A 22281-nucleotide genomic window follows, 5' to 3' on the forward strand; every position below is an offset into this window, starting at 1 on the left:
ATTCATGTAAGTAGTACACTCTGAACCTGGGGCCTGTTGCACAAAACTAGGATAAGGGATTAAACCGGGATATCTTGATCTTGTCATCTGTATGCTAAATTTAGTACACCGCTGTCACGTAAACGTACCCTGAAGGCACACTCACACCAAGAACAATAACGAAAGATAACTTTATGTTAGCGGATAAATTGAGCCAGGATCACCAAGATATCCCGGCTTAATCCTTATCCTAGTTTTGTGCAATAGGCCCCTGAATAAGTTTGCAGAACAAAATAAATAAATAAAAAATGAGGCAATCGGTTACACCAAAAAGCAGAACTTGCAGATTTTTATGTTGTACCAATACTTTTTAATTGCTTTTAACTGTAATTATTTGAGTAAGCTAATTCATACATCTATATGAAAAATATCAACTTATACTGAAAATAACTTATAAATATTTTCAGTAGTGCAAGCTTGGCTAGGTTTAACTAGCTAATTTGATAAACGCTACCTTGTTAATTGATAACACGTTAGCATAGCATGAGAAAACCCCAACACCCAACATAACAGATTCTAAACTAACATATGAAAAGATTAAACACTAAATCTCCACCGTAACACCAAAATCATATAATACTTATTTTTAGCATCCCTTTTGAATGTATGGTAAAGCATGCTGGGAAATAGAAATCCCAGCCAAGTATTAGTTCAGTTTGTCTAAACAGAATTTTGTCTAACCCACTTTCAAGGCTGTCAGTCTTAAGCAGCCTTACTTTTTCAATAAATGCTCAGATTTGCAGATATTTTATTTTTTTTCCACATATTTTGTATTATTTATATGATAATTGATTGTGGCTACATTTAGTAATTTTAATATAAAAAAAAAAATCAAATGCATTATTTAAGAAGACCAATATTTAATTTGGGACTTATCTGGTGCATGTACTCTATTGACATCTAATGCATTATTCGCTTGCTCGATATCAATAATCAACTTATCAAGTCTCAGAAAATGAGAAAAGGCTGATGGGGATTGTCTTCTCAGAAGTAAAGTATATTAGGAATTGCATGTATTTATTTATTACAAATACACTTAAAATAAATTAATAATTGGTAATAAAAAAATGGACTCAAGAATGAAAGCAAGCATTTATTTAAACAAAATGTTTTATGACTTTCACAATACTGGGTTTTGTTAGATGAGTGAAACATGATGGGCATTTCTCAGAAAGTAGTTAACCTCTGATTATGTTATAGATAATCTGTATGAAATGAAACAACAAGACAATATAATCCACATTAGTTTCTACATTAAAAACAAAAAACAAATATTCTGTCCGTATAGCTAAGAAACTGCACTGCACAGTTTTGAATATTTCTACATGCAGCAGGGACAAATGTAGAATTTATTTTATTCAACTAAATATACAAATAATTAATTAAGTTTTACTTAATTCTATAAACTATAATACTGAACTGCCAACATTGTCGCTATATGATAAATTAAGCTGATAACATCACTGTTTTCTCCAAAACGACAAATCAAATCAAATTTTGTTGCAATAATGTCTTGTTTAACACTGTGAAGTTGCTTTGAAACAATCGTCATTGTAAAAGCGCTATATAAATAAAGCTGATTGATTGATTGGCTGATTGATTGATTGTCTGTCTATTGATTGATTATGCCTTTTAATATAACTTGATTAAATACTTGGCTTGGAAAAATTATTGGAGAACTCCAATAGTTTACATTGCTACATGTGGTATGTTTTTGTAGGCCATTAGATGCATCACATGCACATACTTGCACTCCAACCGACTGTTCAATTTTCATCCAATTTCAGTGTGTCCAGAACTACCACTGTCCACAAATTGGTGGTCAACATGTCTGCTGCCTAAAATATACACTTTTAAAAATAAAAAAAAGATACAAAAACTCTAAATGGACATTTAACAATTATTGCAAGAACAAAGCATACTTATTTCCATCAAAGTAACCTATGAAAACGTAAAAGGTTAACTGGCATAAAAACAATTAAGCAGAAATGTTTTATCAGATCTGCATGTTAACTGATCCCACATCTAATAATCTGCTTTCTGCTCACATTCACTCTCTTTCATCTCCTCCACTCTCTTTCTAATGCATCTTTACTGTGCTCAATAAATTAGTTTGGTGGGTCATCACATATGGGTCCCCTGAGGTCCATCATTTACTGTGTATGCCAATGTTTAATGCTGTCCCTAATTAAATTACTTTCTGTTTTGAATGGCAGGCACTACTGGCCGACTTAAGTTTCGTATTCTGCACAAAGAGTCAAGCAAAACAATACAGTAGGCTAGCTTTATCTCAGCCTGTTATTCAGCTTGCTTATATTGGGACAACATTAATGCAAGTGGAATTTTATGTTCCTTTATTATTTTACTGTACAATTAATGGAAAACATGATCTCAATGTGATTTTATTTGTTGACATACAGAATGTGACTAATATCAGTTTTGCTAAGCAGATCTGACCCATATGTTTGGGCCTGTCCTAGATTATGACCTTTGAATCAGGCTTTTTTTATTTTTATGAATATATATATATATATATATATATATATATATATATATATATATATATATATATATATATATATATATATATATATATATATATATATATATATATATTAAATAATACATTTATTTATTTTTTATTATTATTAACAGAAATAATGCTTTGCTTTGATATGCCTGGACTTTTAGGAGTGGGTGATGTGATAATTGAAAGAAAATCAAGAGCACCTAATTAGACTTACTATATCTGAATGATTCTATTTGATATGTTCTGCCTGTCTGCCTGCCAATCTATCTATCTATCTATCTATCTATCTATCTATCTATCTATCTATCTATCTATCTATCTATCTATCTATCTATCTATCTATCTATCTATCTATCTATCTATCTATCTATCTATCTATCTATCTATCTATCTATCTATCTATCTATCTCTGTCTGTCTGTCTGTCTGTCTGTCTGTCTGTCTGTCTGTCTGTCTGTCTGTCTGTCTGTCTGTCATCATCTATGCTTGCATGCACACAGTTTAGTAAAGCCATATTATTATTATTAACTTTTTTCTTTATCATTATCTGGCTAATGCGTGCACATGCATGCATATATTAAAGCAAAATTGTTAGCCTATTATTAACTTTTTTTTCTTCATTTTATAGATGGTGAACGAAGCAGCTGTATATTATACTGATGTCATTTCCTCTTCATCAAGTCTTCTATATAAAGGCTGCATCGCTGCGGTTGTGATAGTGACACCGAGGCATTGTGATCTGTGGATCCAGCGAAACAAAATAAGAGCAGACGCTTTATGCGCATAATGCATCCATAAATCAGCGAGTGTTTTCATTCACTCTGAGGAAAGAAAAGTCCTAACGTTGATTCGCTATTCTCTGCCACGACGGTTCGTCCCTTTAAGCAGACCGGTTGCCTGCACTTCACATTAAGAAAATGATCGCACGAGGATGCGCTGGTCTGGTGGTGCTGGTGAATTTCGGTAAGTGTGCAATATGTACAAATGTTGACGTAACGTATTAAGTTTAAGTCGTCGGAATACTTAGTCTTATTTTGGATGATGTGCTGATTCTGTATATTTTATGTGAGCTGTTCCATGTCTCTGTCAGCACCAAGGACAGCGGAAACAACACTTGTGAGGAACGCAGATGGGCTTTTCACACTTGACATTTGTACGCGTATTTGTAGTTAATCATGTTCCATGCTGATGCTTTATAGTGTTAGTACTTTATTCTGGGTTCGTAATTTATCTTCTTCAAAATCGTAAACACAGGGTTAACGTTTGCATAAGGTCAGCAACATTAATTGGACCAATATAAGCAGCCAGTTTAATAGCCGCTTGTTTATCTTTATAAATGTCCCCACGCAGGTCCATTCTGGTTGATTTCTAAAACATACAGCAAAAAATAATACGACATTTAGACATTTTTAACGGTTTTACTTCAGATTACACGCACCGCGTGAAAGTTTCTGCCACTGTACAAAGAACATGAATATTTAATGAGATAAGAACCGAGGCAGTTTATAATTGGTTGTAAACGACTCGCCTTAAACGAGCCTTTTAAAAGACGTTAAGTAAACCCAGGTTTAAGTCTATGCTAATTGGTTATATCATTTTGTATAGCATTAAGGTTTTGTTGATTTCTCTACTTCTAGTTTTCTCGGTGCCTGTCTCCCCAGGTCACATGGATGATAAGGATGTAAAGGTACGAATTTATAAAACATTGTTTTCTGTTTCAACACTGTATGATTTGAATGTGGCATCCTTTTGAGAAACAGGAACATAAGGATGTACAGAATGGCAGCAGCAATAGTCCATGTTGTCAGGAAGTGTGGAGGAAAGCAGCATAAGTGACTCAACAACATGACTTCAGCCTAGTGACAGCTGGTGCCATGTGTGCTTACTCAGAGGAGGCTGCACACTATATGACTGCAAACCGTGCTTTTAAGCTAGGATGAACTGAAATTAAACTTAAATTGAAGTTGGACTCCATTAATTTAACTTAAATTAGATTGTCAAATGCCTCTTGTCCTGAAAAACACCTCAAGAGAGGGTCACTAGTTTTGAAAAGCCTGTTTTGATAGAGGTCACTAGAAAATCTGGCATTTTTTGGGGGAAAGATATTGCCAATGTCAAGTTGCAAACAGATGCTGTTCTCCTCAGTAAAATGATAACGCCATTTCAGCAACACTTTGGCCTTACTGACGGAGGTCTGCTGTTTTTCCCTGACAGCAGAGAAATGTTTGACTGTGGGGGAATGTGGAGCCAAACAAAATCACAGAGACCAGTGAAAGCACTGAGGAGGAAATGACATTGATTGAAAGTGAAATGTAAGACAGTAAGGATGGTTAGATATGGGCGGCTTTGAGATATTATTGGCATGCTGCTGATACTGTGTGTCCTGTGTCACATTGATCTCATGAATCTGTAGAGTTTATATATAGCCAGACACACTGATACTACCATTCAAGTGAAGGTAAAGATTTACATTGTTACAAAAAAAATATGCTTCACTATATAAACTGTTCCTTTGAGCTTTCTATTAGAGAATCACTACATGAACAGAGACAGCAGTTTTACATTTTAATGTATTCTGTTTTTACATCTAAAAATGTCAATTTACAATCTGAAAAAAATATCATGCTGTTTCCTATGCCGACATTCTCTGTCTTTATATAGGTGATGAAGTGTATTGTGGAAGTAATTGCGGATGCTCTGTCCAAGCCTCATCCCATCCCAGTGTCCCAGGACTGCCTTGAAACCCTCAGCTCTGGTGAATGCCTGCAATAGTGACACCTGGATTACTATTTCCATATATTTAGCTGCACTTTGGTGCATCTTTTCCCTATCATCTGCAGTGACCTTCCCGATATCAATATATGCTTGTAATATCATTGCTGCTGTGACTGCATGTTTCCTAATGTTAATGGCGCAAAGAAATTAATGACTTTAGCAGTCTGTGTGAAGCTTTGCCATACACTGTTTAGTCACATTGCAGGGTCTTTAATAGTAGAAAAATCAATCATTCTATTCACAAGGCAGGTATTGTTACTGAGATAACGCTTACAACAGTGAAATCAAACACTGTGAGAGGCTTACAGGATGAGTCTAGGACAAAGAAACAGTGAAGGACAGAGATTAACAGAACGAGAGAGGTGAGGACAGATAGGAGAATTAAAAAAAAAAATGCTGTAAAAATGTAAGTTTTATAAAAGGTGCACTTTGTAAATTGTAGCGGCATCTAGCAGTGAGGTTTCGAATTGCAACCGCCCACCACTCACCGCTCCCTTTCGAAGCACATAGAGAAGCTACGGTGGTGACACAGGACAAAGATGTCGTCGCTTGAGGCAGCAGAGAGAAGCAAAGATACAGTAGGGCAATTTGTCCATTTAGGGCTACTTCAGAAACATGGCGGCGCAAAATAGCGACTTCACTGTAAGGGGACCCACGGTGTATGGAGATAGAAATAGTTCGTTCTAAGGTAATAAAAACAACTGTTCATTATGTAAGGTCTTTATCCACCACTGACAAAGTTATGTATATTATGTTGCATTTCTGTCAATAGATCCTCATAAATACAAATCAATCACCTTTATTTATAAGCAGTTTTACAAGTTCAATTGTGTCAAAGCAGCTTCACAGTGTTAAACAGGAAGATAATGCAACATAATTTGATTTGGCTGTACAGTCGCTCTAGAAAAAGCGGTGATGTTATCAAGCTAATTTCAATTATCATTTCACAAGTTCACACTTACAAATGATTCAGATAGAATAAATGGTATGCGTATTTGGCGTGCTGTGGAGAGGGCTCTGGGCTCGGTATTTGGCCCGAACCCAGAGTACTCCCCCTGTACCCTGTATCTCTGGTAAGGAAATTATTTAGGTGAGGGTGAGGAAGACGGAGTGGTGGAGGGATCCTGAAAATCTGTCAAAGAACATTGGTGAGTTGACTGGGTATTTATGTGATCCTCCACTTGAGCTGATTGGTAGACATGTTGATTACTGATTACTGACAGCTGGTTGGAAAGACATCATGAGTGGATAGATCATTTGAACGGGTTTCTCCCAAACTTCTTTTTTAATGAAATGTCATATACACTCTAAAAAATTCTGAGTAAAATAATCCAATGATGGGTCAAATATGGACTAACCCAGCAGTTGGGTTGTTTTAACCTAGCGATTGGGTTGTCTTAAGCAAATATTTAACCCAACCACAGGGTTAAAACAACCCAATTGCTGGGTTAGTCCATATTTGACCCAACATTGGGTTCAAACAACCCAGCATTTTTTAGAGTGTAGTGTCAATGCGGGCAGATCTGTGAAATAGTTGGAATTTAGGTGTCCCCAATTGAGCAAACCAAACTACTACACACTGCACCTTTAACAGAAAACGATGTAAAATGTATACTAAAAAAGCATAGTTAATTGTAATTAACCTTAACAAACACAAGTCAAGTCAACTTTATTTATATAGCGCGTTTACAATGACAATTGTTTCAAAGCAGCTTCACAGTTGCAACAAAGAATTTTAAACAGGAAAATATTGCAACAAAATTTGAGTCGGCTGTACAGTCCTTTTGGAGAAAAAGGTGATGATATCAGCTTATTTCATTTGAATTTATCATATAGTGGCAATGTGGGTGTCACGCCCTCACAATCATCAGTCACTGCCACGCCCACTGGTTCCCCATCACCATCATTCTGAACACCATCACCAGTCACCACTATATCAACCCGGCTCACCTTCACTCCCATTGTCTGGTCTTGCACCGATCCCACCATTGAGTACCGGTCCTTCCAAGAAGCCCTAATCTGTACCCATCTTCGTCTTCATAGTCATCTCCGTCTTCACCACCATCATCGTCTGAGTGTCACCCACCTTCTAAGTATCACCTGTGTTCGAAACCTCTGTTAAAAAAACCTTGCACTTGCACTAATCCCTCTGTGTCCTCGTCCGTGTCTGACAGAATTCACGAAATACCTCATTCATGTAATTTTGGAAGACGGAGGGTGAGTTGGACAGCCCATACAGCATCACCCGATATTCATATTGACCTGAGGGAGTGATGAAGGCTGTCTTCCACTCGTCTCCCTTGCGAATGCGAATGAGGTTGTAGGCACTTCTGAGATCGAGCTGGAGAAGATGGTGGCACCACGGGGCTGTTCTAGCATGGATGGGACCAGAGGAAGAGGATAACTACACTTGACAGTCTGAGAATTAAGGTGACGGTAGTCGATACATGGCCGCAAGCCTCCATCCTTCTTGGCCACGAAGAAAAAGCTTGAAGCGGCAGGGTTGATGGACGGATGAACCCTTTTTGTAGCGCTTCGTGCATGTACTTCTCCATGGCCTTCTGTTCTGGGATGGACAGAGGATAGATGCGGCCCTTAGGTAGAGTAGCCCCAGGCAGGAGGTCGATGGCGCAGTCCCATGGCCGATGGGGTGGTAGTTTGGTAGCCAACCCCTTACTGAAGACATCCTGGAATGCCCGGTAAGCTGGGGGAAATGGCCACGTTGACTTGAGTTTCGGGACTCTCTACTGAGGTGGACTGGACAGGTAATGATGGAGGAACTGACGATGATGATGGACCTTTTTGGTGAGGACGATGAATACAACGATCAAAGCAGTTCTCACCCCATTGCAGGATCTCTCTGGTGGACCAGTGGATATGCGGCTGGTGCAAGTTGAGCCAGGGGCATGGCAGGATGATGTCCGCGGTTGACTCCTCCAGCACCATGAACGTGATGATTTCCTCGTACAGATGACCAACGCGTAGTGTAAGTGTGGGGGAGAAATGGCAGACACGACCTTGGCCCAGCGGTTTTCCCTGAATGGTGGTGATTCTGAGGTCGATGGGACAACGTTGACGTTGGGCAGTTAACTTTTCAAGGGTTTGCTGACTGATGAAGTTTCTCGCCGACCCGGAGTCGATGAGGGCTTGTGCTGCAAACAGAATTACAAATGAATATTGCCGTCTTAGTAAGGTTTGCCGTTAAAGGAGGTAACTGGATGGTACTCACCGCTGGCCGGGTAGGTCGCACGGGGCAGGTCGTCATGCCATGTCCATCTCCCCCACAATACAGGCACAGATGTAATGAGATCCTGCGTTGGCGTTCGGTGGTGGTTAGATGGTAGTCGATCTGCATGGGTTCAGGTGCAGTCTTCATAACGGCTGTGCCCACTGAAGGGCTCAGCCTGAGAGTAATGAGATTATAAACGCCACCCGGCCTCTCTTACTGTGGGACAGCGTTGATACTTAGAAGGTGGGTGACACTCAGACGACGGACGATGAAGGTGAAGACGATGATGGTGGTGAAGACGGAGATGACGACGACGACGCCGACGACGACGAAGACGAAGACGAAGATGGATGAGGGCTTCTTGGAAGGACCGGTAGTTAATGGTGGGATCGGTGCAAGACCATGGGAGTGAAGGTGAGCCGGGTTGATATAGTGGTGACTGGTGATGGTGCCCAGGTGTTCAGAACGATGGTGATGGGGAACGAGTGGCCGTGGCAGTGACTGATGATTGTAAGGGCGTGACAGTGGGCAGATCAGTGATACAGTTAATTTAGTAAATAATTTTATTTGGATATTTAGTTGAAAACTAAAAAATGTTAATTTCCCTAACTGAGCAAGCCAAGCCCCTGTGGAAACACAGTAAACAAATATTATAAGATATAATTTTACTGAAAATGTATTGATTTTAGAGGTAAAACAAATCTTATAATTTAAAACTTTGACCTAATTGTTTATTTAACAAGTACATGATTTCTACTGTTACAATTATAATAAAAATATATGTTTAAATAATATAACTATAAAATAAGAATTACTTTACTATTCATAGAAAAATGGGCATTCCCAAGGTTCAAATAAATTAGTGTATTAAAATTGTATTATTGAAAGACATCCAGTAGTAACTTTAAAAATGCCATCCTCTAATGCTTGTCCATTTGACGTCAACTCTGTACTTTTGTACTGTAATAGTCTGTCAGCTACCATTACTGTAACAGATTGTTAATAAGTTGTGCAGAGAAATAAGACAAGACAAAGAAAGTGAAACGAGAGAAAGTGAATAGCATTGCCACAGAGTGAGCAGCCGACTCTGCACTCTTTGGGGGTCAGCAGAAAGGGAAAAGCTTGACTCAACGTTAATTCAACGAAAATCTCTCCTCTCCCCCTCTATTGCTTTCACGTTTTCTCTCTTCTGTCTCAGCGGGCCTGATGATTAATAGTGCTGCTCAGGAGAAGGCAGTACATTTCATGGCAATTAACACAAATAATGTAAAAATAAAGTAAAGTGCTGACTGCTAAAAATATATGAGCCGTGTGTGAGGTGTTCTGTGTATTTTGCAGATGACAGGCTTGTGAGCATCCTGCGCCACCGAAACTTTCTCAGAGAGATGCAAGATATCGCTGTGGAAGGTAAGAGGCAGATTGGGACAGCATGAACTAACTCCGTTACCTATAGAGAAATGCTAATGGCCGCGGAATGACAGTCGGGTGCTAATGGCTTTTTTTGGCAGCATTAGGTAATTTGAAATGTAGAGTGGATAATTGTATAACATTGCAGATGAACTCTGAAAGAGAATCCATAGATTCTGTTTTATTGCCAAGAAACTGCTATGTCTACTTGTGACCGTGGTCTGTGTCTCCACCAAACTGTTTCTCAGGAGCCAGTGAAAGAGCACAGAAACACCCAGGAGAGGCACATGATCATGTGACCAGCCTCCCTAAAGACATGAAGAAAATCGCAGGTGAGATTAATCCACTTCGTAATTGCCATAATGACTCATAGAAGTCTGTTGTAAATCAGGTTTTTTTTTTTTTTAGTTTTTTTTTTACAACCCCATTTCCTGAAAAGTTGGGAAACTTTTAAAAATGCAAATAAATCAATAATTTGTGATTTGTTCATTCTCTTGAACCTTTAATTAACCGACAAAAGTACAAATAAAAGATTTCAATGTTTTGTACTGACCAACTTAATTGTATTAATTGTACATCAGTCAACTGTCTGATTCTCCTTTTCGTGATGGGCCATACATTTTTAATTAGAGACATATCTGGACAGCAGGCTGACAGTCAAGCACATCCGCTCTACAGTGTAAAGTGTTTAGAAACCACTGTTTTAGCACATGCAGAATGAGGCCTGGCATTGTCTTGCTGCTCAGGAAAGGTGCAATCTCTGTACAATCCCAAAATACGCCTCCACATCAATGATACTGTCACACACATGCAAGTCACCCATACCGTTTGCACTGCTGCACCCCCATACCCCATGCACCTGTCACTAATGAAAGCCTGGATAGTCCCTTTCGTCTTTGGGACTGAGAACCCGACTTCATCTGACCGTAGCGCACATTTCCACGGTGTTTTGGATCTGAGATGAGCTCGGGCTCAGAGAACTCGGCAGCATCTCTGCACTGAATAGATGTATCGCTTTGTAGCTTTTTTTCCTAACGTAAGAGATTCATATTGCTTTACTTGATGCAGTGGCAGTCTGTGTTAAGTGACAACGGTTTTCCAAAGTACTCCCAATGTTTCTCATGCAATGTCATCTGAGGGCTAAAAGGTCACGACCTAAATTATTTGCAACCTTGTACTGAGAAATGTGAAAACATGAAATATGTCATGACTCATCTTCACTTAGATAGAGCCTTTAGGAGATGCCCTTAAACATATATAATACAGGTAATAGGTGAGGGGAAGCCCTGTATTATCTATTATCTCCTGCTTATTGTGGACTGTTTAAAAAACATTATTTTATAATCTTTTCACTTTTTTTTGAGCATGTTGAAGCCATCAGGATCAAATTTTGTTTATGCTTACAAAATACAATTCATTCGGCCAGTGCAATCATTGGAAATATTTTTTTTGTACCTTTTTCTGTTAAATTAACTAATATGCTTTTTTATTGCATTTTACAAAATGTCTTATGTTTATATATGCACAATTATACAGTACAATTTTTTTTGCATTCAAGAGAGAAAATATTGAGATTTTTCTTTTTAAATCTTAAAATAAATTTAATCAAAGAAAACAGCCAGTTTAAAATAATACTTTGATTTTGCATTGCTTTTTACATTTTTCAAAAGACAGACTGTGTTCTGATCTATAGTGCTGCGCTTAGTAGAATCAGGGCAGAGGGCACATCTGTCTCTTTTAGTGGGCATTGTTTCTTACTAGTGCAAATGCACACCATGCTACAGTGGGTACTGAGCTTAACAAATTCTTATGCCCACCCCCATGGACTTTGGTCTTGGATATGTAAGCGCTGAAGTCTGTGGGCACAAGTGGGGGCTAAATATAATTCTCATTCTGTTAGAATTAGGTAAACACTTTTTTTTCATCTATGCCTTAATTTTTGAATCTATCTATCTATCTATCTATCTATCTATCTATCTATCTATCTATCTATCTATCTATCTATCTATCTATCTATCTATCTATCTATCTATCTATCTATCTATCTATCTATCTATCTATCTATCTATCTATCTATCTATCTATCTATCTATCTATCTATCTATCTATCTATCTATCTATCTATCTATCTATCTATCTATCTAAAGCAAGTATAAAAAATAGCTGCAAGCAATGATGATGGACCCAAGCCCCAGTGCCACCAACAATTAGGTGGCTTTAGGGCAACTGTGCATGACGGCCAATATGCATTTGAAATGGGTGAATGTACAAGGATTATGTCATTTGAATATGCCACATTTACTGCAGCAGCTGGTGCATCGCGCTAGGATGTGAGCCCGCCCTCAGGTGTTGCTGGCTGAGAACAATAGCAGGAACCCAATAGCAGGCATGTCAGCATTAAATCCAGTTATATGTTCCCACCTTGGGAACCCGTTCACCTCCATCTGACAACAGGCTGACTGTTACGGCAGCTGAGAAACAAAGCTTGTTTCCTCAGGGAGGCCTAGTAAGTGCTAGGCACTTACTACAGAGGTGCTCACCCTCAGGGAGGCCTGGTGAGGCCTACTGCGTGATAACAGTCAAAGCTAGTTGTTGAAGTAGCTGGAACCCGGGACTCGTTCCCTCAGGGAGGCTTGGAGGAGCCTACTACCTGGTAGCAGACCATGCTAGCTGCCCGAGCATCCCAACTCAGGGGCTCGTTTCCAGGGAGGTCTGGCGGGGCCTACTGCCTGATAGCAGAACATGCTAGCCGTCCAGTAACTGATGCCCAGGAACACCCCCTCAGGGGAAACCAGGAGAGGCCTGCTACCCTCTGGTGAAGCCTACTACCCAGCAGCGATCCTACAGGGAGGAGACCCTGGGCTGACAGTAGCTTGACTGCTGGCTGACAAAGAACTGGATATTCAGTAACCACCTGGGGACTCATCCCCAGGGAGGCCATAAAGGGCCTACTAGTTGACGAGGTTTCTGCTACAGCCGACATCATTAGGGAGAACCCTCCCTGGCACACATGGGCCACGAAGTCGGGTATCTCTGCAAGGGGGCCTTTTGAGGCCTACTACCTGCCCTGGAGTCAACTGCCCAGACTGCCCAAGCCCGGACTGGCCTTCATGAGCCCCTCCTGGGGCCGGTCCATCCCAGAGGCCCACAGAGTCCTCTGTGTGACGGCGCAGTCTCATCGGCAGTGCCTACAAGTATGGACCTTAAACACATTGCGAATAGCAGTGTACTCAGCCAAAAAATGCCTTGAACCCTCAGAAGCGAGGGGAGAACAACTTACGTCATCCTGCCTTCAGGGTGGCCGTCCACTTATCCAGGGCCTGCCATCCGTGCGAGGGCATCAGCCATGACAATGCTTCGGCTTCAGGGAAACATCCGACCAAACCCTCACGGATCAGAAGGTTGCGAAGTACAGCTCAACCTGAGCCCTAAAAGGTGGAGCAGAAGACACAGAGCAACTTTTCCAGGATAAGGCCAGGGTCTATCCATTCCAAAGTCGCTATCCATTCTGCTTCACACCAAACTGCATTATCAACAACCCCCAAACGCAGAGAAAGGGGCAGGCCTTGGCCGGACGACTCTCAACTGAGAGGAGGCTGAGTAGGGATGCGAGACCCTGCAAATACACAGAAAGGGGCTTGAGGCGAATTGCCTCTGCAAGACACCACCGTCATCCCAACAATAGCCTAGGCCAACTTGATGCAGCGCCCTGGTGAGGGCCAGCCTGCAACATAGATCTTTATTACTCTTGTGTAGTCGACGTGCCATCCTAAATAAACCCGTCTCTTGCATGATACGCAGAAATTTTGATTATTCCACCGACCCTGACTGAGTCTGGTTTCTCCCAAGGTTTATTTTTGTCCATCATGTCCTGATGGAGTTTTGGTTCCTTGCCACTGTCGCCTTTGGCTTAGCTTGCTCAGTTGGGGACACTAAAATTATGATCCAAGTTATTTAACTAAATATACAAATAAAATTAATTAATAAAATTAAACTTATTTAATTCTATAAACTATAATACTGATCTGCCAACAATGTCGCTATATGATAAATTAAAATAAGCTGATAACATCACTGTTTTCTCCAGAACGACTGTACAGCCAAATACATTTTTGTTTCAATATTGTCCTTTGTAACAAATGGGTTAGTTCACCATTAGTAACACATTAACTCATGATTATCTGTGCATTAGTTAAGCATGAATTAATGCATATTAGTGCACCCGTATTGTAAAGTGATACCGATTTATCTATCCCTGTTTAAAAATAAGATTATGCTTTGCCTCTTTTGGGCTTATGACCTAATAGAATAAAACACATATTTCTTTAAATGTATTTATTCTGATTAAAATTATACACAAATAAGCACTTAACTTAAACATTTACCATCCTACAGATGATCAGTCAATGTTGGTTGCCATGGAGAAAACAACAGAAGATGCAGAGAAGAGAGACGCAGGAGAAGAGAGCTCCTGGGAGAGTAAAGAGACAGAGCAGGAGTCTAAAAAACGAAACCAGATTGCTGAGGAAGAGGAGCATAAAGAAGATGAGACTCCTAGCAATCACATCTCCAACTCTCTAAACACAGAAAAGAAAAGAGAGTCACAGGAGGAGGCCACAATACGTGATGAGGAGAAACGGGAGGAGAAAAAAAACTCCAGCTTGGAAAAGGATGAGAAAAATGATCCGGTTCACCATAAAGAGGGTAATGATGAATGTGATACACGGGATGCCATATGTGCTACTTTTTGAGTGTATATTTGTGTTTAGAACAGCATTTATTATGATATGATATAACAAGCAGCAATCTGACTGTAGATTGGGTGCGAGGACACATGGGGCCAGTGCTCTCAAAGTCAGGGCCCTCCTGCTGAGAAGCTTATGATGGCTCAATACCTGGAGACAAGCCACTGCAGATGTACAATTGATAGATGAACAGTGCTTGAATATCTCCCATCAATACTGCCACAATGTAAAATACAAAACAAACAGAAAAATGTCATCTGTTCCAGGCTCCTCCGTGGAGCAACAGGAAACTCTGACGCTCTATACTTCTAGATTCTATTCTAGATTCTACTTCTTAGATCCTTATTTAATTCTTACTCACACTCTCAATTCAATTTGCTTTCTGATTCTAATTTGATTCGATTCAAATCATTTCCGGTGATATTTCAGCTATTTCATGTACACTTTGCTTGAATATTTTTTTTTAAAATACGTTGTTTATACCATAAATAACACACCAGTAACTGATTTTTTTTAAATATTAATTTAAATATGAATGTTTTTGATTCACTACAAAGAAGCACTTTATGAAAGTCTTTTGTTCTTTGGCTAGACATCATTGGTCACGCTGTATGTTTTTGATTTGCTAAAAAGAGCTCTTCAGAACCCTTTGTTCAGACATTGGGGGCATTAAATATTTGTTTTGTATTGCGATTAACTCAATAGAAACAGCTTTTTTAATTATTATTTTGTCTTTTTGTCATAATCAATATTCATGGCTACAGGTAAAACTATTTCTGTTCCCAAAAATAAGAAAAAAGCATTTTTTTTGTTTCATAAAATGTAAAATATAATAAATAATTGTAAATAATGAGTTACATCATAAAATACACACGGTACATTGTTCTCTTTTGATTTTATTTATTTTTTCTCCAGTATGTAACTTTTTTTGTTAAAATTTGACATCTATATAATGAGCGAGCGAGTACATCACGGATCCATCTTTCAAAACATATTTTTATCTTATTCTGAATCACTATGGTATGCCTATATTAAGTGTTTATATCTGAACTATTTTAGACCTGAGGGGACGACAACTGCTGCAGAGTTGCTCATTACCTGTGTGACTGCTCACATACCTTTTTCTTTTTTTCTCATAAATGGAGAGAAGTACAGTGGGTATGGAAAGTATTCAGACCCCTTTACATTTTCACTCTTTGTTATATTGCAACCATTTGCTAAAATCATTTAAGATCATTTTTGACAGAAAAGCAGAATTGTTGACATTTTTTGCAGATTTATTAAAAAAGAAAAACTGAAATATCACATGGTCCTAAGTATTCAGATCCTGTGCTGTGACACTCATATATGTAACTCAAGTGTTGTCCATTTCTTCTGATCATCTTTGAGATGGTTCTACACCTTCATTTGAGTTCAGCTGTGTTTGATTATACTGATTGGACTTGATTAGGAAAGCCACACACCTGTCTATATAAGACCTTACAGCTCACAGTGCATGTCAGAGCAAATGAGAATCATGAGGCCAAAGGAACTGCCTGAAGAGCTCAGAGACAGAATTGTGGCAAGGCACAGATCTGGCCAAGGTTACAAAAACATTTCTGCTGCACTTAAGGTTCCTAAAAGCAGAGTGGCCTCCATATTCCTTAAAAGGAAGACATTTGGGATGACCAGAACCCTTAGAGTTGGTCGTCCGGCCAAACTGAGCTATTGGGTGAGAAGAGCCTTGGTGAGAAAGGTAAAGAAGAACCCAAAGATCAAGATCACTGTGGCTGAGCTCCAGAGATGCAGTCGGGAGATGGGAGAAAGTTGTAGAAAGTCAATCATCACTGCAGCCCTCCACCAGTCAGGCTTTATGGCAGAGTGGCCTGACGGAAGCCTCTCCTCAGTGCAAGACACATGAAAGTTTGCTAAAAAAACAACTGAAGGACTCCAAGATGGTGAGGAATAAGACTCTCTGGTCTGATGAGACCAATATAAAACCTTTTTGTCTTAATTCTAAGCGGTATGTGTGGAGAAAAATATCCCCTGTCCAATACAGCCCCAACAGTGAAGCAAGGCGGTGGCAGCATCATGCTGTGGGGGTGTTTTTCAGCTGCAGGGACAGGACGACTGGTTGCAATCGAGGGAAAGATGAATGCGGCCAAGTAAAGGAATATCCTGGACGAAAACCTTCTCCAGAGTGCTCAAGACCTCAGACTGGGCCGAAGGTTCACCTTCCAACAAGACAATGACCCTAAGCACACAGCTAAAATAATGAAGGAGTGGCTTCAGAACAACTCTGTGACTGTTCTTGAATGGCCAAGCCAGAGCCCTGACTTAAACCCAATTGAGTATCTCTGGAGAGACCTGAAAATGGCTGTCCACCAATGTTTACCATCCAACCTGACAGAACTGGAGAGGATCTGCGAGGAGGAATGGCAGAGGATCCCCAAATCCAGGTGTGAAAAATGTGTTGCATCTTTCCCAAAAAGACTCATGGCTGTATTAGATCAAAAGGGTGCTTCTACTAAATACTGAGCAAATGGTCTGAATACTTAGGACCATGCGATAGATCAGTTTTTATTTTTTTAATAAATCTGCAAAAATGTCAACAATTCTGTGTTTTTCTGTCAATATGGGGTGCTGTGTGTACATTAATAAGAAAAAAAATGACCATCAATGAGTTTAGCAAATGGCTGCAATATAACAAAGACTGAAAAATGTAAGGGGGGTCTGAATACTGTAGTTAATTACCTACAATATTCTTTTGCAAGACACATGCAGCAGTGTTTAAAAGTGCCAAAAGTTACATAGGGCCTTACTTTACCCATCTGAGTACATGGTCTGAAGGGTGGTCCAAATATGTAATAACCTGGGTGTTTTAAATAGCATAAATCGTTTCATGTGTTTTCTACTACATATTTCAGTAAACTACATAATTTATGTTATATAAAGGCATACAAGTCTTAACACCAGGGGATCCCTTTAATGAGTCGTGGATGTGTTTTGGTGTAATGTGCATAAATAAACCAATCAGAGTTTTCCCATTCCCTTTTCAAGCCGCTTGCGCCATGGTGGATTCACTATTTAAATGGCGGAATTTGCGAGTGGAAAGAATGAATGCTTCTCCATAGAGGAACCCTTTTATTTTTAATATTTAAAAATGTGCTGCTGTGCGTGTGTGTAATAAGCAGTGTGTAATAAACACGCTTTGTGCACCTGCCTAAAGGCACATATTACTAACGCACCCTTTAAATAATCACACCTCATTTTCAGACCAGCGAACAGATGGGTACCTTTAAAACACAATTGCAACATGAATGACCTCAAATGACCATAATCCATCCATGCTCAAGTGTGTATACAGCTTTAAGCCCAGCAGACTAAACAAATAGCCATAGTGCTCCGATAAAGATTTGTCAATTTGCTTTATATTTGATCAATAGCAACATAATCACTACTCTTGAAAAGTGTGAGAGTGGGTAACGGATGTCCAGGAAGAATTCATATAACAACAGGCACAACCCATTTTGCTGAAGAGGTTTGGAATAACAGCAGGAGATGTGTCTACAACAGGACAAGGTTAAAAAGAGGAGTCAGGAGGGAGGGATGGTAAATGAAGATTGATAGGGGAATTTAACCGTGCTCCATGAACAGGCCAGTGTGACAGCGCCTCCATCTATGAAATGACATCCATGCTGTGCTGTGGCCCGCTGAATCGATTCAATAATGGATGTTGGAGGCTGCCCAAATCAACCAGCCACCTGCAGCTTGTTAAAAGTGGCCCTCGGAGCTCAGAGGAACTTGGTGAAAAATGCCAGACATTTTGGGTGACTGCTTTACTGTATTTGTTAATAGAAACAATGAATTGGGAACCTGTGTACATTAATACAGAAGAATGGCAGGACAAGGGTTTATTTTGGCATCAAGCAGTGAGAAGCAAGTTGGCAAGCGAGAGCACTTCATTTAGAAGAGTGCTGCTTTTGCTGAAGCTGCACTAAAGTTGATGTGTGTGTGTGTGTGTGTGTGTTTGGAACAATGAGAAAGAGTAGAGTGAGCTAAAGGGAGAAGGATAAGATATAGTATAATAATCATAACTTTGTTCTCTTTTTATCTGAAGGGGAAACAGATGATCTCGGAGCAAATCTTGACCTAAAACAATTCATCATGGAGGACAGAGAGGAGCACAAGGAAGCTGAAACAGAGAGAGCACATTCAAAAGAAGAGCAGGAAGAAGAGGACAAGAAGAAGAGAGAGGTTGGAGTGAAGCATTGGAGTCATGTTAACAAACTGTCCCACAAGAGAGTCGAGACCAGCCCAAAACTGGATGAGCACTGGGAAGCGCCACACCACTCTAAGGAGCGAGAAGACCAAGAGGGTGTGCTGTGGAGGAGCCCAGAGGAGCAGGAGCTGCAGCTCATGGCACGACCCGAACCACACGGAAAAAGAGATGAAGAGGGCAGCGGCAACAGGAAGACAGGGGTATGACACCTAGCTGACATTTTCTTAAAGAATCAAAAAAATTGTTTAAATCTTTCTTTTTGTGCAACAAAAAAGAATGTTTACTCTTTAAATAAAAAGTTATTTCACCCATAAATGAAAATTCTATAATTGATTGCTCTACCTTATGTCGTTCCAAACCATAGACCGTAAAAAAATATGGACGACTCGACATCATTCCGTTTCCGCTTGGCTGTTTAAAGCTTTCAGGCAGTCTGCACGGCGCTGACATCTTGGGACCGGAGTTGCGCAGTAGAGTGCAGGAAGTAGAGCAGGAAGTACAGCTGCGATATCAAAAGCCCGCCCACACTCTCGCAGATGCAGAACAATTAATTATGTTGGTGTGAAATAAACAATTATGGAAATGTAGAAATTAAAGCTAAACCTCCAATCTGCTCCCAAAAATCCGAAAAAAGTCCGTTAGTGCCTCAGTGACAACTTCACTCAGAGAAGCCGTCAGTCTCAGCTGTCAATCATGATGTCACACCCCCCGTTTTTAAAGCATCAGATAACTAACTAAAACTAAACTTATTTTAAAAACGAACACTTGAAATAAAATCATTGTGATGATAACTGCCTTCAATGACATAAACTAACTTTGGGGGGAAAATATTTGAAGTGTAATTTTATTGTTTAGTTTGCCTCGTGTCCATTAGAAAACACAGAGGGGCGGCTATACTGGGACCGGTCACCGGGGGGCGATCGAGGCGCGAAAGCTTCAGTATCTGAGAGGGCGACTGCAGGCTTGTTCCAAACCCGCAAGACCTCCGTTCATCTTCAGAACACAAATTAAGATATTCTTGATGAGATCTGAGAGCGCTCTGACCCCTCCATAGACAGCTTAAACACTTTCAAGCCCCAGAAAGCTAGTAAAGACATTGTTAAAATAGTCCATGTAACTCCAGTGGTTCAACCTTATGTTAACCTTAATGGTTCAACAAACTAAATAATGACTTTATTCAACAATTTCTTTTAGCCTGTGTCAGACTCTTACGCTGTTGACCTAGTGTAAAATGTGCAGCACTTCTGAGGTCTACAGCAGAATGTCTTGTGCATATGCATCGTGGTGCTCATATATGAACAGTGTTGGCCAATGTTAAGCTGGCATTCTGGAAGCGCTGCACTGTTTACACTCAAAAAATTCTCCACCAATCAGCTGGTGTGGTGAGCGTTCTGGCGCAATATGGCTGCCGTCGCATCATCCATTTGTTTTTGCACAATTTTTTTTCGTCACTTCATAAAACTAAGCTTGAACCATAAGGGTGATTTTAACAATGTCTTTACTGTCTTTCTGTGCCTTGAAAGTGTTAATTAAATAGCTGTCTGTGGAGGGGTCAGAGCTCTCAGATTTCATCAAAAATATCTTCATTTGTGTACTGAAGATGAATGAAGGTCTTACAGGTTTGTAACAACATGAGGGTGAGTAATCAATGACAGAATTTTCCTTTTTGGGTGAACTAACCCTTTAAAATCCATGGTTCTTAGTGAAAATATTGGTCAAACATATATCTCACTGTGTATTAAATCTCTAATATTGTCAGATTTTGGTGAACTATTCCTAGTTGCTCTGCAAATAAAGTCATTAATACTTTTATTCAGCAAGGTGGCATTACATTTATCGAAAATGACAGTAAAGACATTTACAATGTTATGAAAGATTTTTTTATTGCAAATAAATGCTGTTCTTTTGAACTTAAGCAGCACAGCTTAACATTGATAAGAAATGTTTATTGAGCACCAAATCAGCATTTCAGAATGATTTCTGAAGGATGATATGACACTGAACATTGGAGTAATGATGCTAAAAATTCCCTTCACAGGAAATACATTACATTTAAAAATATATAAAAACAGAAAAGTTGTTTTAAACTGTAATGATATTGCAAAATATTACTGTTTTTACTGTAAAATAAAATGCAGCCTTGGTGAGCATAATAGACAACATTTTGCAGACCCCAAATCTTTTGAACAGTAGTGTTCATAAACCATTTTAAAATTCACAAATGACCTGATTTGTCTCTCCTCTATCATCAGGATGCTGAGATCGAGAGTCTGGCTGCCATCGAGTCTGAACTAGAAAGTGTGGCTCAGAAACTTCATGATCTGAGACGAGTTTGAGCCGCTCGAGCTCTCCTCCTCTTTCCACTCTGCCCTTCATCTCTCCTTCAGTAGAAAGGCATGTTAACTTGAGATGAGGCTCTCACCTTCTTGCTCAGTCCACAGCAGTGTAAGCTCTTATCTCGGCCCTGCAGATTCTCTGCTCATTCCCTCCACGTGTAATATGAAACCTCAAAGCGACTCCTCTGGTGTCAAACATTAGGGTTTTGAGTCAGATCGCTTCACTTCCTTTCCAAGCTTGTCCGCGTTTGCTTTATCGTGCTTGCTTCCTGATTAAATTTGAGCATTGAGTACATAAAATGTAAAATATTTGCTAAAACTACCCAGAATTATTATGATAGGTTGAAATTTTAATATACAGATTGCACCTGATATTATGGAGTCTTGTGATCCATAGGCAATAATGTTTTTATTAGATATGGTGATGACTGTAATTAAATGATTTTTGGGATTCAAGAAAACAAATAAAGATCAAAATGATGTGTTTCAAACTGATTCCATGCAAGTGTGTCTGAACTAAAACTGATGTCAATACAGCAGACAAACAATAAATCAAAGAATTCCCAATGTTTAAGTTTGGTTTTATTGTCCATTTCATTGTTTTATGTTATTTAGGAGGCTCTTTTTCTGTCTCAAAAAGAAAATGAACATATTTACAAAGTATACATCATGTACAAGTACAACACAATGCAATGGGGCATAAAACCCAGCAAGCAATTGAGCGTTTAAAAGACAAACAGCCCTGACGTCTAGGCAAAAACCAGGCAAAATTTGGGCTGTCAGTGGAAATTTTATAGACATCTAACCATATAGCCCAAGGATAGACGTCTTCTAGAACATGAACATGCCAAAGAAATGAAACCAAACACCTTGTAATACCTATTGCCTCTGCTTACATGATTAAATATCGTACATCTCACAAGTTATTTTGGCAAAAGCGTCATGTAACCAAATTCAAAG

General features: G+C 39.5%; 1 protein-coding gene across 1 annotated transcript; it reads left to right on the top strand.

Moving 5' to 3' along the window:
* Positions 1–3260: 3260 nt before the first annotated feature.
* On the top strand, positions 3261–21895 carry chga (chromogranin A). Its single transcript, XM_067417460.1, has 8 exons — positions 3261–3531; positions 4206–4255; positions 5230–5323; positions 9911–9979; positions 10228–10311; positions 14375–14683; positions 18824–19185; positions 21238–21895. Exons 1-8 carry the CDS (start codon positions 3486–3488, stop codon positions 21319–21321), a joined length of 1098 nt encoding a protein of 365 aa, XP_067273561.1. The 5' UTR covers positions 3261–3485; the 3' UTR covers positions 21322–21895.
* Positions 21896–22281: the final 386 nt, after the last annotated feature.

The sequence above is a fragment of the Pseudorasbora parva genome, chromosome 15 (assembly GCF_024679245.1).
Source record: "Pseudorasbora parva isolate DD20220531a chromosome 15, ASM2467924v1, whole genome shotgun sequence".
In the NCBI taxonomy this organism is placed as follows: domain Eukaryota; kingdom Metazoa; phylum Chordata; class Actinopteri; order Cypriniformes; family Gobionidae; genus Pseudorasbora; species Pseudorasbora parva.

What these genes read in the sequence shown, in the direction of transcription:
- chga (XM_067417460.1), top strand. Translation starts at nt 3,486, where the DNA reads ATGATCGCACGAGGATGCGCTGGTCTGGTGGTGCTGGTGAATTTCG. An exon ending in GGTGGTGCTGGTGAATTTCG is followed by an intron (nt 3,532 to 4,205) that starts GTAAGTGTGCAA and finishes CTCTACTTCTAG; the next exon opens with TTTTCTCGGTGCCTGTCTCC. An exon ending in GCGGCAACAGGAAGACAGGG is followed by an intron (nt 19,186 to 21,237) that starts GTATGACACCTA and finishes CTCTATCATCAG; the next exon opens with GATGCTGAGATCGAGAGTCT.